The sequence below is a fragment of the Triplophysa rosa genome, linkage group LG1 (genome assembly GCF_024868665.1).
Source record: "Triplophysa rosa linkage group LG1, Trosa_1v2, whole genome shotgun sequence".
Classification (NCBI taxonomy): Eukaryota; Metazoa; Chordata; class Actinopteri; order Cypriniformes; family Nemacheilidae; genus Triplophysa; species Triplophysa rosa.
In genome coordinates this window covers 20,317,802-20,334,616 of record NC_079890.1, presented here as the reverse complement: position 1 = coordinate 20,334,616, position 16,815 = coordinate 20,317,802, and the positions used below count along the sequence as shown (strand labels likewise).

Below are 16,815 nucleotides of genomic sequence, written 5' to 3'. Positions count from 1 at the left end.
ACTTTTCACAGTTCTGGCTATATGTAGAAATCGGCTATTAGGCTACCAAGAATAATGGCTTATCGACTCGCTTTTACCACACCTTCTCTATATGGGATTGACATTTGTGGAGTTGCTTTTTTTGCAATTATTTAAAATGCATCTGATCACTCTGCATAATAATCTATAAACAATGTGAATAAACACCACAACATCTTAAACAGAAACTTTGCAAAACACAACATTTATGTCACTGGCAATACTTTTGGCCACGACTGTATAAGACTGTCATTTTATAGCAATAGTGTCAGTTCATTGTACTAACACTGGAATTCATGGCTACTTTTATAGTATAAAGAAAACAACGGGTATTTGAGGAGTAATATTGATTTCAATTATTACGCGCTACCTCAAGACTTTTTCTAGGCAAACACCGACACCTAGTGGTTAGTTCTATAAAGAGTATAGTCTAATATAATAATGCAACAATTTTGCTTACTGAGTTGTTTATGAAGTAAGAACATTTTAGTATTATGGAAAATGATACGTAGAGTTGTGTTTCACTACAGTGGTAAAGAGGAACTTTGAACTTTCCATAATTTGGTTTCCAAACGTTTTGACGTTTGTCAGCATTTCCCTTTTGAGAAGATGTAAGCGAGGGCTCCACCTGGCTACTACGGGGCTAAATAGGATTATGCCTGTTGGGGGGTGGGGCGTAAACACGCACGGGCGTTCATTCAAAACCAAGCGAGCTGTCTATCTAGACATGATACAGAACAGCCGCGTTCAGAGTCAGAATACAAACTACCCTTATGAAAAAACATGCCTAAAACATGGTTACTACGGTTTAACTATAATAAAACCAGCTCATCTAACATCAAACTCATCTCTGACCAAAACTGCAGCACTCGCCCATGTATGGTATGCTGTCTAGTTAGGCAGCTCGTTAGGTATTGAGTCCCAGCCTCAGATCGGCGTTGTGCAATGAGATGCGCGCACGGTGAAGGTTTTGACACATGAAGACGCTGCTGTGATCTGCGAAGATGCCGCTGCAGAGAGTGCTCGCGCTGCCCAGACAACACTCCCTGCACCTTCCGGCCGTCCTTAATCCATTCGTACACCAACTTAAACTAACCAGAGCCGAGACGATCAAAGTGAGTTTGTACTGTTTGTTTCTTTTGGTTTATACAGCCTACGTGAGACCCTTGCTTGCTGTTTTAAATCATGAAGTAACTGTATAATATTGCTACATTGATATGGGTGTGCTAACATGTTGCTCCATCATAAGTCTCGTTTTTAAATTAGCTTTAAATTATTGTTGGAACCTTTTTTCTTCATGTTTAGAGAAAGTGAGACATTGGGTAATGTGGGGAACCTACTGTAAACTCCATCAGTAGCATTACATAGGTACTAGCTTGACAATCACAGTAAACTGCAGAAGCTAAAAGTCCAAAATGTGCATTTGTTCACCCTATCATTTGTTTTATGCATATTCTCCTTAACTCATGCCAAGTTTACTGTTATAAAGTGTAAGCATGCCAGTAAAGTTGGATTCCTGTTGAATGTTAATGCAGCTGCAAAAGTCTTGTACTTAATACAAATGACATCATGCAGTTTTCCTTGTCTGTTAATCCTCCCATCTCTGTGTGTAGTGTTTTCTTTTGGGAATCATCCTTGTGCCAATCCGTTCTATTTTCTTGCTTCTTGTCCTGATGGTCATGTGGCTGGTCTCTGTCATGATAACATTCAGACAGTCTCTGAAAGGAGTCGTGGAGCCAATGACAGGCTGGAGAAGGTAAATGCTGTTCGCTCACATGTTCTTGTCCCTGAAACTTTGCCAAAACAAGTTCAAGACACCGTTTCTGGCATTGGGCTGTTGGGTTACCTGCAAGCTGAGGTGAACAGTAGTGGGGTATTTTTACTCTCAAGTACATTTTAACGGATCTGTAGTGTATCAGGATGTTTTTACTTTGGATTCACATAAAAAGCATAATATCATACTTTTACTCCACTACATTTCATAAATGCATCTTGATTTTTTTGTATCTCATTATATTTAAAATGTAGTACAATTTTACTTCGTTAAAATTATGACAGTACTAGTAAAATATGAAATGTAGTTAAGTAAAAAACATTATGTTATGATTCATTATGCTGATACAGTACAAGCACATCAAAAAAGAATAGAGTTTAGTAAAGTACGTAAAAATTCTTCACTACTGTCCACTTCTGCCTATAGCCATAAACAACCACATTTGCATTTCAACTTCATTCAGCTGTGTGGTTGTCTAACTATATTTAGTAAATATATCAACTTCCTTATCTTTTAGTTTATAGATTTACATGTCAAAGTCAGATATTACTGCATACACTAGGATGCATCTTTCCTAACAAAGTCATGTCTACTTAAATTATGTCTGAACATTACCATTTCCAGCTTTGTCTTAATCCCTATGTTGTATGTTTGATCCTAAAGAGGAATTATTTAATACAATAAATGTACGTTTCAAGTTATTTGTGGGTGTGAGGGGCTGTGTTGTTTTGTGTGGGTGTGTGTCCTCAGGTAGTTTCCTGTATAAATGTGATCTAAATATAAATGGACGTGTGAGTTCATGAACATTTCACAGAGCGTCTGGTTTGAACTCTATGCAATGTTTACTGGTTTGTTGCAAAATCATACTACCTCTTCCACTCTATTTAATTCATGTTTCTCATGGTTTCTCGCACGACTCATTTTGCTGGTTTCTATGTTTGATCAGATTGATCACTTTGATCAGATGAGTTAACTCTTAGACTTTACACAGCTGTTGCTGTCGGAGGGATGTGGTTACTAACTGATAAAACTGATAAAACTGCTCTGACACTAGATGAGCGTGAAAGCCGTTAAAGGAAACATTTTGCATCTGTGTGCTTATGTGCACGTTCGATTGCCTGTTAGTTTACCCATAATTCCTTTTGTTTTGTGTGTTTGTGGGCAGGTTTCTGCGTCAGAGAGTGATGACCTTTCTGGCCCGGATTTATTTCTTCGGGATGGGCTTCAGGGTGATAGTGAAGGGCAGGCAGGCCAGCAGTGCGGAGGCTCCGATTCTGGCGGTGGCCCCTCATTCTTCATTCTTTGATGCCATTGTTTGTGTTGAAGCTGGTCTGCCCTCTACCGTATCCCGCTCGGAGTCATTGGAAGCACCAATCTTTGGCAGTAACTATTGGATATTTACAATATATATTTATACAGTATAGAACACAAAATTGCAACACCAACTCTGATTACCAAATCAGATTTTTTCATTGTGAGCTTCCCTTGTATAGGGTGCATCCCTTAAACGTATTAAATTATACAATGCTGGATCATAAATTTCAATGCAACAACATCAATTGGTGGATGGCCTTATTTTTCTAATGTTTGCGTACACAGAATTTATTATAAATTCAAAATTTTATAAAATGACAAACCCGGGCCCCTTTGGTGCCATCTTAGGACCCCCCAGAAAACCACTGTTCATGAATGCATACATCATGTAGATCTGTCAGGTTTATATTACTGCAAATTGTTAACATAGATACTATAGTCCACAAGAGAACTAAATCAGGGGCATACTTACTATGAAGTAGAATGAAAGCAGGACAGAGGCCTTATCTACTTTGAGTGGGTATCACTAGTACAAGTGTGAAATTTCCTGTCTAAAAACTTTTAACATTCCATGTCAGGCCCTAGTCAAAGAAAAATACTTACTACTGGTGTCAGTTTTGCATGTGTTGTTATTGCCTTTTTATACAGTATTAATAAGGGAATTTAATGCTTCTCAGGGTTTTTGAGCTGTGTGCAGCCGGTGCTTGTTTCCCGCATTGATCCAGACTCTCGTAAAAACACCATTCTTGAAATAGACAGAAGAGCAAAGTCAGGTGGCCACTGGCAACAGGTGAGTGTGTTTCATTCTGACAGCATAGTTCTGCTTTGGGCGGTCATGCTTGATTAACCATAAATGATTAAACTGACACAATCTACTATTTTATGGTATAGTATGGTAAAAAAAAGTGGTTAAAGGGAAAGTTCACCCAAAAATGTAAATTCTGTCATAATTTACTCACCCTCAAGATGTTCCACCCTTTTGTAAATTCTATTGTTCTGCTAAACAAAAAGGTATTTGAAAGAATGTTTGTTACCAAACGGTTCTGAGGCACTATTGACTTCCATAGTACAGAAAAACAACTACTGTTAACTTTCCCACATTCTTCAAAATATCTTGTTCAACAGAACAAAGAATTTTATACAGTTTCGGAACAACCTGAGAGTGAGTAAATGAGTTTTGGGTGAAAGAGGTTTCAACTTCTACCACATGTGAGACAAACAAAGTACGTTCCAACTTTTAAAAGCAGGAAATTACCCTCAAGGTCAGTGTACTTCCTCAGCCAGTTCCTGAACTTTCTTCATAAAAACCCTATCTCAAAGTATTCCTGCAACACTGTGGATTTTTATAACTTTTTAAAAACAATTTAAAAATAAACATACTTTAAGATGTAAAATATTTTTTGGAAACAAAGCATTAACTGTATAAACAGCAAGCTGATACATTATATATCTAGTATAATATGCTACACACAGTATTATTACAGTATATAATGAAGTCAATGTAATAGTATGAAACAGTAGCTAGCTACATGTAACACTGAACCCATTCCTCATTTGATTTTCTTCCAGGTCCTCCTTTTTCCTGAAGGAACGTGTACAAACAGGTCATGTCTTATTACCTTCAAACAAGGTTAGAAGAACGTGTTTGTTGCAGAGTTATTATAGTTTGATTTTAGTATTATACATTTTTTAAATGAGCTTTTATTTTTAGATTTTTAGTTTTTATGTAAAATTTAGTTAAAGTGTTGCCAATATTGGTAAATGCTTTTGTCATTTTAATTTGTTTATGTTTCTATATAAGATTAATTTTTATTTTAGTCATATTTTAGTTTTTGTTTACTATTATAATTTTAGTGCTTTAAACTTAATTCAGTTTATTTTTGACGTTTAAATATTTCCTTTAGTTAAGTTTTCCAATCATTTTTAGGTCAATATTTGATTTGATTTCAATGAACAGAAATTTTTTCAAATATTTAATTTTAGTAAACTAAAATAACCTTGGGTTTTTTTCTGCTTGCTGTTGCTTTTTTGTAGAAAGGTTCATGTTAATATTAGATATCATTTCTAAAAATGCAGATAAATAGTTAAGCCTCAGTTGCACTTGTATGACAGTATATTGTAGCAAAAGTCCACAATTTAGTAGATAATTTATAAAAGCTGTACATGAATTGCATCATATGAAAATCATGTTGCTCTTATGTTATCAGTTAACTTATTTACCTAATGCAAATGTATACAAAGAGGCGCATAGAGGAGAAAGAAAAAAACATTATGGATTTTAGGTGCTGGCAGTCGCTAGACTCGCTACACTGTTTTGGCTTGCTGAAGACACTAGAATGAGGCCTGCTGGGGTCAGCAAAACCAGCAGCACATGACAGAAACAAATTGTATTGTTTATTATTGTTGTTGTATTTGTGTTCTAAATTCAGGTCATATCAAAAGGACTGTGTTTGCTTCATTAATGAGGATTGATTGTTTATGTCGAGTTGAGATCCTAACTCACAATAGCTGTGACCTGATACAGTATGTAGGGCATGGAGTGATCAAAATAGTGTCAGACTATTTACTATAGAGACAGAAGACTGTTGTACTGAGCTGTTGTTTAGGAGGTATGAATGTAGGTGAACAAGGTTGGAGAACAAAAATAAGAGAATGGATGAATAAAAGAGCTAATGTGTTACTCTTTCTGCCTCATAGGTGCCTTTGTCCCAGGGGTGTCGGTACAGCCTGTTCTTATCAGATACCCAAATAAACTGGTCAGTGTTAAGGCAGCAGAAGTTCAGCAAAAATCTCATGCTGAAATCACATATGTTGGTACTTTCGGAAGAATTAAATAGAGCAAACCAGACGTATTATAAACATAAGTACAGTAGGATGCATATACATATTAACCAAGTAAACTTTAAGGTAAAAAATATGTATTCAAACATTGACACCAAATACTTTATAGTCAAAAGCTCTTTTTGTCTTTTAATTGAGCTGTCTTACAATCTTCAGCTCATCTTGCGTGTGTGAACAGCACAGAGATGGCAAAAGTACACACATCCTTTACTTAATCAGATGTACAGATACTCATGTTTAAAAGTACTCAAGTAAAAGTTGAAGTACTGACTAAACTTGTTTACTCAAGTAAAAGTTGAAGTACTGACTAAACTTGTTTACTCAAGTAAAAGTTGAAGTACTGACTAAACTTGTTTACTCAAGTAAAAGTATAAAGTATGGGCTCTAAAATGTACTTAAGTAAAAAGTAGCCAATACTACTACCTGTTTTAGAGTCACGCTCGTACCTCACAACTGAACTACCATTATGTAGAACACAAGCATAAAAAAGACTGATGGAATAAATCTATTTGCCACTACCTAGGTAGTGGAAAAAAACACAAATTTATAATACAGTTATGATGTAAGATAAGAGTGTAAAGGACAAGCGTATTGATAATAATTGTGACAGAATTCCCTTTGTCTCAAGTTCTCAACCATAATTTTAGCTATTCTTTGTGTTGCCTTCCGCCTTGGTCCGTGGCAGCTTCTTAGACTACTAGCCTATGTCTGCGATGCGTAATAGCCAGGAAATGACTGTTTGGTACTGTGATTGTCAAAACATTTTATAACAGAATTTCACTGCTTTCAATTTTAGATTAACTGTCCCTTTACATTTTAAGCACAGACCATTCATGGACATATCATTATACAAAGGTTGTAGACACTTGGGAGATCTTGTCAAAAAGAGAAAACTGAGAAATAAAGAGATAATTAATTAGGCAAGTCAATTTACTTGGTAACCATTACTGTTTTTCTCGATTGTTTAAACACATTTCTTGAAATTATGCCTCGCTTTAAAATATTAAATGTTTAGCCTCTTACATTGTACGTTACACTCGTTCAACATTAAAACTGATGTCAGTGTTGCTAGATTAGGTGGATGATTTCCAGCCCAAAGGCTCACTAAAACCTACTCACTCCAACAAAAACCAGCCCAAAATTTTAACTTCCAAAATAATGTGATAGTATTTTATTGCAATGTCAATCAACGTTGATAAGGATCGTTTTTTATTTCCTTATAATTTTAATCATGACAAGATGAAAAAATATAATAAAAATCAGGAAAATAGATCAAACAGATCAAACCAGGCAAATGCATTAAGAAAATTAGAAAATAAGACTAATAGGATATGTCCAGAAACCACTTCAATTGGCAATCAGGAAATTAGCGCATGTTTGTGCAAAAGTGCCCACTATAATTAGTTCATCGAAAGCAACGCAATGAGCAGGTATTTTTCACTCGTTCATGAACTTAACGCACACACCACGATAACAAAAAACATGCAATTCATACATACTAATGAACAACAGCAACAATAATGCGCTTAACTTAACGAGCTGCCTTAACTTCTGACAGAACTACAGTACATCTTTCGTGAAGTATATGTTTGTAGAACATGCGAATAGCTAAATTACATATTTAAAATCTGGTCCTTTCGCGCTAAAAAACCCTACCATTCACGAGTCACCACATGATGCAGAATATCACGCTCGAGATCTGAGAACAGTTACTCCGTCTTTGATTTGATTGGTCACCGCTTTGCTCTGTAAACAGTAATTCCCGCCTTCTTACATTTGATTGGCTAGTGGCCACCTCACACATCGCTTCGGCTTTTAGTCAGACCTATCATTAGGTTGAAAAAGTCACGCAATGACAAGAAATAATATTGATTGTGCATCAAATACAGATTAAAACTAAAGTAACGAGCCTGGTTTGAAAATGTCAGAAAAATAAATAGTGGAGTAAAGTACTGATACCAGAAAAATCTACTTAAGTACAGTAACGAAGTATTTGTACTTCGTTACTTCCCATCTCTGGAACAGCAATATGTATTTCAGCACGAGAAACATACATTATTTCAATTTTTCATTTGAAAATTGTACATTTCACACAGTCATTTTCTTATACTTACAGGACACCGTCACATGGACATGGCAGGGCCCAAAAGTGTAAGTAATATTAAACATAATCACCAAAAAAAAAAACAGTAAAAGAAACATGAGATTAAGGGGTCAAGCAGATGTATTATGATGCGCTTAACACTGTTGCTAGCCTGCTGTCTTACTAAATTATCAGTTCTGGATCTCAATCTTATTCGCCTCATATGCGTGTGCAGAACAAATCGTGCACATCTTTTAGATAAGCTTGGTTTTTAGACCCTGCGAGTTACTGTGTGTTGTAAGTGCAGTTGCGCTGTCGTGCGTATAAAGACGCAATGCTTCCTGAGGATGCTGTTCATTTGGAATCTCACCACAAGTTCCTGTTTCAGGGCCAAACTACTGCTGTTAACACTCTGTCAGCTCTATACAACTGTGGAGATTGAGGTGTGTGTCATTTCTCTCTCGATGAACAACAATAGATTTAAAAAGAGCCTCAAGACTTATTAGGTAGCTGCAGTGCTCGAATTGAAGGGGGGCTGGGGGGATCCCAAATAAGAGGTAAAAAATAGACTTAGGGAGGTCCCTCAGATATTTTTATTTGAGTAAAAATGATAATGACAAATGTGATTAAATTCATGCAATGGATATGGTAAATTTTGTGAATTAATTATTTACAATAATTTATATTAAGTTTAATTTAAGTTTTATGAAGCTAACTTCAGCTAAAAAAATTGAGAATAATAAACCTCCAATCGCAGTCGGGAAGAGGAAGCTTCTACTTTTTTGAGGGGTAATTTTCTCTCTCTCTATATCTTTCCAATATATTTATCAACTCCATGTCGGGGCTTTTGTATTCCTTGCGTAAATTATTATTAGGCCTGGTTCTGGGGTGCTAGAGATCTCGATGAAGATGAGTGACAGCTTTTTAATAATTATAAAGGGAGTGCTCGTTGTGCGGTTTCTGTGCTATATATAATCCATTCAGAATTATATAAAACTTGTTTTACATGCTGCTAAGACCAACGGCCACATACACGCTGCAAAGTTTCGGGAATTACATCTGCATATTAATGCGGGATTCACTCTTGAAATAGCTATGATTGACATATTGATAGCCATAGTTATATTGATCGCCATACTGAATAAAGCAGATTTTTGGACTGAAATGGTTGAATGGTCTGCTGACTGACAGACTCATAACAGTCCCTTGCCGCCACCTACTGGACGTAACTATGTAAACTGCACTGAACTCGTTGAAAAATCCCCGCAACACTAACACACAGACTGACAGATGTTCTTGTCACAATATATATTTTTAATATCTAATAAACTAGTTTCTTGCATTTAAAGAAGTCTTTTGGAACAAACATTATTATCACAAAGTGTCAATCATCCAGTTATTTGTTGGGAAAATAGTAAATACTACATTGGTAAATAATGCTAGAATTATTCTGTTGGACGTACACTACTGTTCAAAAGGCCTTGCTGTTCACCAAGCCTGCATTGATTTGATCCAAAATACAGTAAAAGATGCCTGTTCTTTTATGTAAGCCCATATGTGTAAATTGCATATTGCGAGACCCCCCATAAGACGTGATTCAATTCGAGCACTGGGTAGCTGTTAAGAGCTGTTTTTATGAAGCTATTATCAAGTTCACACACACCTCCATCTTGTACTGGACATATCTGATTGTGCATTTGTTTTAGTTTCTGCCTCCTAGGATTCCTAATGAGACAGAGGAAAAGTTTCCTGCAAAGTTTGCTCAGTCAGTAAGAGCTGTCATGGCAGAGTGAGTATGCAGTATTCTATTTCTTTTTACTTTGAGTTTTTATATTTATGCACACTATAACAATATTGTAATGCTGCTAAATTACTCACAAATAAATACAGCACCAGTGTGTATCCTGGTAAACCCATGAGGAAAACAGCTTAAAAACCAACAAAATGTAATGAAAATGTAAAAATGCAGAAAGGTTACTGGTGGTTAGGGGATATAATATACAGTTTGTACAGTATAAAAATCGTTCAGTCTATGGCAAGTCCCCATAAAACAGGGACACCTAATGTCAATGTGTATGTGTGTCACTAGGGCTCTGGGTTTGTCAGTCACAGATCACACTTATGAAGATTGCCGTCTGATGATTGCAGCTGGAGAACTGACACTCCCTATGGAAGCAGGACTCGTGGAGTTTACCAAGATCAGCAGAAAACTGGAGTATGGCAGTTTATTCTAATATACATTACAAATGTATTTTGGTAATTGTGAAATATTGTAGCCCTTAAAGGGATAGTTCACCTTCAAAATAAAAATTCTGTCATTATTTACACGCCCTCTTGTCATTTCAAACTTTCCTTCTTCTGCAGAACACAAAAGATGATATTTTGAAACATGTTGGTAACAGAAAACCGTTGATCCCCATTGACTTGCTTTGGTTCTGTGTCCATACAATAAAAGTCAATGGGGACCTAGGTTTTTGGTTATCTTCTTTTGTGCTTTGCAGAAGAAAGAAAATCACACAGGTTCAAAATGACAACAGGGTAAGTAAATGATGGCAGATTGTTTATTTTAAAGGTGAGCTGTTCCTTTAAGACACAGAATCAAATCCTACAAGCTTTTGTTTCTATTATGCATTTAGACTGAAATGGGACAATGTGAAAAAGGAGTTGGAGAGTTTTGCAAACATAGCCTGTTCCTGCAAAGGTGGAAGGATCACGATCGAAGAGTTTGGTAGCTTCCTGAAATTACCCATCAGCCCTGCTCTGCAGGAACTCTTCTCCTTGTTTGACAGGGTGAGTATGGCCATAACCAACCCATTGGAGTAAGACACATAAGAATGTGCATGAATGAAAGATCTACTTTGCTTCAGTCTTTATTAAACTAAAAGTCAAAAAATTGTAAATCTACTTAATTAATCTTTATTTTATCTACTGCTTCATCTCACTTGCAGTGTGACCTATTTTAAACGCATGTTTCCTTTGTGTCTATGTAGAATGGAGATGGCACTATTGATTTCAGAGAGTATGTCATTGGTGTCACAGTTCTGTGCCGACCGGTTAACAATGAGGGTGTAATTCAGACTGCTTTTAAGGTAAAGATATCAAAGATACTTATGTTATACTGAGAGTATACGCACAATAAATTCTCAAGGGAGTGTGTCCATGAATACAGTCTAGCTGTGTGGTGTGGTTATGTGCAGTTAAACCATAAACGGAATGATATATCAGTGGTGGTTAACAGAAAACAAGGTACCAAATAAAGAGGAAGCGCACGCAACAAGTCGACAGCAGAGCACAGGGGTCAAAATAAAATCACACACATTCTGATTTCAAAATAAAAAGGAAGAAGTAAATGTGCACTCTCTTTGTAGCTTTTTGACATTGATGAGGACAACTGTATCACACAAGAGGATTTCAGCAGTTTGCTACGTTCTGCTCTTGGGGTGTGTGATCTGGACGTCCACAGCCTCTTCACAGAGATTGATGCGGATGGATCAGGACACATAACCTACGGTGTGTAGGCCAAATTCAATGAATTAATGAGTTGACAAGACCTCACATTTATCATTGTATTAAATGCATGGCACCTGTAGTTCTACACCTTGCCCAGTGGACACCTTAATCTTTGGTTAACTTTGGTTTGGCATATTTTGTATCGCATCACAATCTGTAAGTTTTTTGGTGGAAAATAAACAAAAATCAGTCTCCTTAGCTTATCCCGATTCTAAACAGGCTTATAATAATGATCTATCTACTAAAAACTTTCAGTTTGATATCTTTTGACTTCAACCCACATAAATATACGTTTGTAAAGTAACTTTAAGTAAAATGTTCTTTTTCAAACAGAGATTGCAATAGAGAGACAAGAGTTACAGATTACAGCTTTCAAATAAAATATGTCATTTTTACGGCAGTGCTCTTATCAGATACATTTTGTGCTGTAGAAATCCACCGAGTAGTGCATTATAGAGTGCTTTGTTTTTCTTGGAATAATTGTTACTTGCAAATTATACTGGAAGTTGTCATAAAGCAATTTTAGGTCGCCAACTGCATATATTAGCATACTTGAGTACACATTAATGCCAAAGCTGACTTTAATTTGAAACAGCCTATAGATTTACAATGACCCAATCATTTCTGGAGATCAATAATTACTACACATAAATTACCTCAGATTATCTTTTTCAAGTTCCTGTTGAGTAGATAAAGTGATCATTCCTCCCCTCTCTCTCTTAGATGAGTTCCGTTCCTTTGCTCTCACCCACCCTGAGTATGCCAAGCTCTTCACCACCTACATCGAGTTACAGCGATACCAGGCTCTCCAGGGGGAGGAGCCAGAATATAACTGCACCTCTTACGGCTGTAGTGCTTCTCATGGAGTACATTCTTCTCAAGAGGACAGTGCTTCTGATAAGAAAGATGACTGACATAAAATGAAGTCCAAGAGGAGTGTTCATCTGTAAGATTACAGTTCTGACACACCATTAGAAAAATGTGCCTTAAGCTTGGGTGGAGTGCTATTTGTACAATCATATGCGGTGTCATATACAGTTAAAAAATCTGTGTTTTCTTTCCATTCAGTCATGTTTATCATAAAATATTTAATGTTTTATTTAAAGGCTTTTTGTAGGCTCAAACTATGAATATGTATCAACAAAAAATCAGTCTTACGTAAAGTTTTGTTACCCAAACTTGATTTTTAATCTTTAAAAGAAAAACTGATCAAATACGTGGATATCTTGAACTTTGAATGCAGGTCTCCCTAAAAGGAAAACAAACTTTTTTCCCTAAAAGTGAATATTTTTAAAAAGAGATGAAAGTGTTTAAAAAGAGATTTCTCATACATAATTCTCAAACTATTATTTCTTTCTCTTTTTCTTACAATGTGCTCAGGGACTTTGGTGTAGTAAGTGCATTTGTAATTAAAGGTTTTGCTTTGCATCTTGTTTTTATTTGCATTCCAATTGAGGGGAGATGTTGCTGAGTTTGCGTTCTGTCCCTGCTGCTTGTTCAGACTAATACTCTGTTGCATCCATTGAAAATAGGCCAATTTGTGAGCAAACAGGCAACACAACACACCCACAAAGGAGGCTTGGTTCCAAATTATCCCACTGCAGTGGTATTTATTTAGCCGTACATGATGCAATTATGATTTTTGTTAACACAGCAAAGATCGCTTCTTTTGCAATTAAAAAATCCTTTGAATTTCAACTATTATTTGTTGTGCCTTTTATGTTTGACTGTATGAACTCTTTTTTTACACTCATATTATCAAGAGACGGTAGAAAAACTGCTGAAGCTGACTTTTAACACTTACGCTCATACTTAAAACAACCACTAGGTGTCAGCAGCTCACAGTATAAAAGTTGGAGTCATGACATACAAACCCTCTTTTTTTGGTTTCTAGATTCCGATTCCTAGATTCACGCAAAATGCATGTCGCTGCTGTTCTTCTGGGACCTTTTATCTACATATTTCGTGATAAATCATCATTATTAGTCACTGGGTTTTGTAAATACCTAACCACTAAAACGTATTGAAAAGTGCTTGTAAACTTTAACAACATGATATTTTATCATTTAAAAAGTACTTTGTTTTTCCATTTGCTGAAAAACAGCAAATTTGGGCGTCTGAGGTTTTGGAAGGACAGCGACGACATACATAAAAAATTACATTTCATCTTATGCACATATAGCCTACAGTATTCCAGTACTTTTTAAGGGTCAAATGTCAAAGTACCACCACATAACACTAAGGCCAAAGGTATCGCCATACTGATCTCTACGAGTAACTGGACATTTTTGGTCATTATTTACAACAGCACAATAGAGAGTATGTAATGAGTGACTTACTTTTGTCAATATAATATCATCACAGGGCAGGTCAGGGATGATTATAGCGATGATGTCTTATGAGAAGCTAATGTTCTCTCCCGTCAGATACAGCAGGATGAAGGATGAGATTGTGTTCACTTCATTAAAGCCCTGCTGCTCCGCACGCCGCGATAACCAGCTGTGATTTCCACCGTCAATTTGTTTTAACCTTTTCAAACAAGAGGGGGGCATTTCATTTTAATCACAATTGATGAGATTGCATGGAATCAATTAAGTTACATTGTTGCTGCTGTTTCTCTCTCGGTCTCTCTTCCACTTACACACACACACACACACACACACACACACACACACACACACACACACACACACACACACACACACACACACACACACACACGCTGCCCCTTTTTCGTACCCAATATTACTGCATTCATTTTTATTTCAGCCTGAGGTGAGTGTGCCTAGTCAAATTGTGGACAATCAGACCAAGTAATCGGGTTTTATTTGCACAATACCAAACAAGCATTAGCTGTTAGGGCTTTGGCTGGGCGGTCTGTGCTGAAACAGATGAAGGGGCTCGTCTGAAAAGGTCAGTGCCGACAGGCTGTGCACTTAATTGACGACTTGCGAAATAACTACAAATCTCAGACCCCTCGCTCCCGCCGCACACATAGACAATGTTGCAAATACTTCTTCTTAGAAGGATAAGTCTATTCACTACATTCTCTTTCTTTCTGTCCGGTAGCTTTAATTTCCCTTGTCAGGATATTGCTTTAAATCATTGTGTCTTATACATTTCATTTCTTTATGAGTGTTCTTTATTTGCTTACACTGGTAGAGTGACCGTGCCCACAGAGCAGGAGGCCCTGACAGTGGCAGCAAGCATTATAAAGCTCCTCTCAGAGAAAGAACATAACCTACACATTATCCTCCTTCAAGCCTGTAGATGAAATCATGTTGATAATCTCAACTCTATCACCAGTTGTATCTTCACCTCAAGGTTGTGTAATGCTTGTCCTGTCTTAGAGGAGTTGAGAGCATCAGAATAGTTTTACTCTGAAGTTTGAGGAAAGACACTGTGGACTTGTTTAGTTAAAGGGGTCATATGGCACGAACACGTGTTTTTCTGTGTCTTTGGCGTGTTATAAGTTGTCCATGCATGTATTAGACATGTAAAATTGCAAAAATTAAAGTGTGGGAACAAAAGATGCATTCTATCTAAAAGCAAATGGTTACCCAGACCTGCCTGAAATGCCTCGTGTAACCACACCCCCACAAATCTACGTCAGTTCGTGGTATGATTTGACCAAGACCGCCCAAATGTATACGCAAGTAAGGTCGGCGTACCTGTCAGTACAATTGCTTTGGAACCTGATGTTCCAAATATGGTAAGAGGCGTTACTTTCCATCACACGCTTGCAGTATTCGACCAATCACTACGCACTGGTTAACTGCCCAATCATAGCACACCTCGCTTTTCAGAGAGATGAGCTTTGTAAAAAATCTGCGCGTTTCAGTTAGGCGGGGCAAAGAGGAGATATAAACATGCACGGTATGTGGAAAATACATCGTTATTGAACATTAAATCGTGTATACACATTGCATTACATCTAAAACAAACGATAATATTCGTTTCAGCCGTGTCATATGACCCCTTTAAGAAGTTAGGAAGTAAACTGTATAGTAGATAGAGTGTAGGTAACATATCGGATGATTCATCTATTATTATCCTTTTGTCTGGGTATCCATGTACCACCAGTTCACATCTGTTTTTCCATTTATCAATTTTTTTCTAAAAATCTCCCTCATTGTTTATTTCATTGGTGTTGTATTGTGATTGGTTTAATATGTATTAATTAATTGCCTGTTTTACATTGTATCTTTTTATTGATTGGTCCAAATATCTAATTGACAGGTGTGTTCAAAACCGTTACCTCAAGGTTGAGCAGGTGTACAAGCTGGTGTAAGTCAACTTACATGGTAAAATTTTACACCTCAGTGTTAGCTGCCGAAACCCTCCTCTCACTATTTCCCTTTTTTAAATATTAAAGGTCCGTAATTTTTTTGGAGGATCTGTTGACAGAAGTGCAATATCATATACATAACTATGTCTTCAGATAATAAGGAGTTATGTTTTTATTAGCTTAGAATGACCTATTTCTGTCTGCATTCACTGCGGTTCCCCTTGCATGGAATTCACCATGTTGTACTGCTCTACAGAACGCGTTTCGTAAAATACGTTATCTCGTTCCAACTCGTTCTCACTCCCGACTCGTCACATATTTACGCTCGGTCAGCATCACTTTTGAACCCGCAGGGTACCCATTTGGGCATGTGTTGCTCGTTCGACAAAAACGTGAAAACGTGACAACATCTTAGTTCTGTGTCAGCCCCCATAGTGCATCAAAAGGAGGAGGGAGGGGTGGAGTGAGCCATTGGTTGTAATTCGCAACATCACCACTAGATGCCACTAAATTTCATACAAAATGTTTTTAAAGTTAGGCTACTATTTGAGCTAAATCCACATACAGCATTAATACTAACCTTAATATTATTATGAGACATACTGTGACAGAAATGACATTTGTGATCAAACAGAATGCTAAACAGATTCAATCTAACTTCAGTTCTGTGTCTGATCTCGCTGATGTTAGATATAAGAAAAAACTGCAGATCTTTCTTAGTTCCTTAGTTCAGAAGAGAAGTTGTTGCTGTTCAAACTGAATGTGTTTCAGCCACGTTCTCATTTAACATTATCAAAGCATTTTGATTTTTTCTATACAATACAAATTACTCACAATTATCTCACAGTGACAAATAAACAAAGTTTCAAAGCAATGTCTCTCCTCTCCTATTCTTGTATAACTGTCATGCTGGTTGTCACACACTGATCAATTTCTATTGATCTCTAGTTAAATTGAAAGCTGTATGCTGCAAGTTTTTGTAGACAA

General features: G+C 36.7%; 1 protein-coding gene across 1 annotated transcript; it reads left to right on the top strand.

Moving 5' to 3' along the window:
• Positions 1-961: 961 nt before the first annotated feature.
• Positions 962-13,232, top strand: lpcat2 (lysophosphatidylcholine acyltransferase 2). Its single transcript, XM_057348171.1, has 14 exons — positions 962-1,133; positions 1,632-1,774; positions 2,958-3,175; positions 3,784-3,896; positions 4,676-4,736; positions 5,804-5,862; positions 8,064-8,098; positions 8,419-8,473; positions 9,737-9,819; positions 10,120-10,245; positions 10,667-10,820; positions 11,021-11,119; positions 11,399-11,540; positions 12,264-13,232. The coding sequence occupies exons 1-14, from the start codon at positions 1,023-1,025 to the stop codon at positions 12,452-12,454; spliced, it is 1,590 nt and encodes a 529-aa protein (XP_057204154.1). The 5' UTR covers positions 962-1,022; the 3' UTR covers positions 12,455-13,232.
• The last annotated feature ends 3,583 nt before the right edge of the window (positions 13,233-16,815 follow it).

Bases quoted from the DNA above. Each gene is read 5' to 3' on its own strand.
- lpcat2 (XM_057348171.1), top strand. From the start codon at position 1,023: ATGCCGCTGCAGAGAGTGCTCGCGCTGCCCAGACAACACTCCCTGCAC. The intron at 1,134-1,631 runs GTGAGTTTGTAC...CTCTGTGTGTAG, and splicing joins CCAGAGCCGAGACGATCAAA to TGTTTTCTTTTGGGAATCAT. The intron at 9,820-10,119 runs GTGAGTATGCAG...GTGTGTCACTAG, and splicing joins GTAAGAGCTGTCATGGCAGA to GGCTCTGGGTTTGTCAGTCA.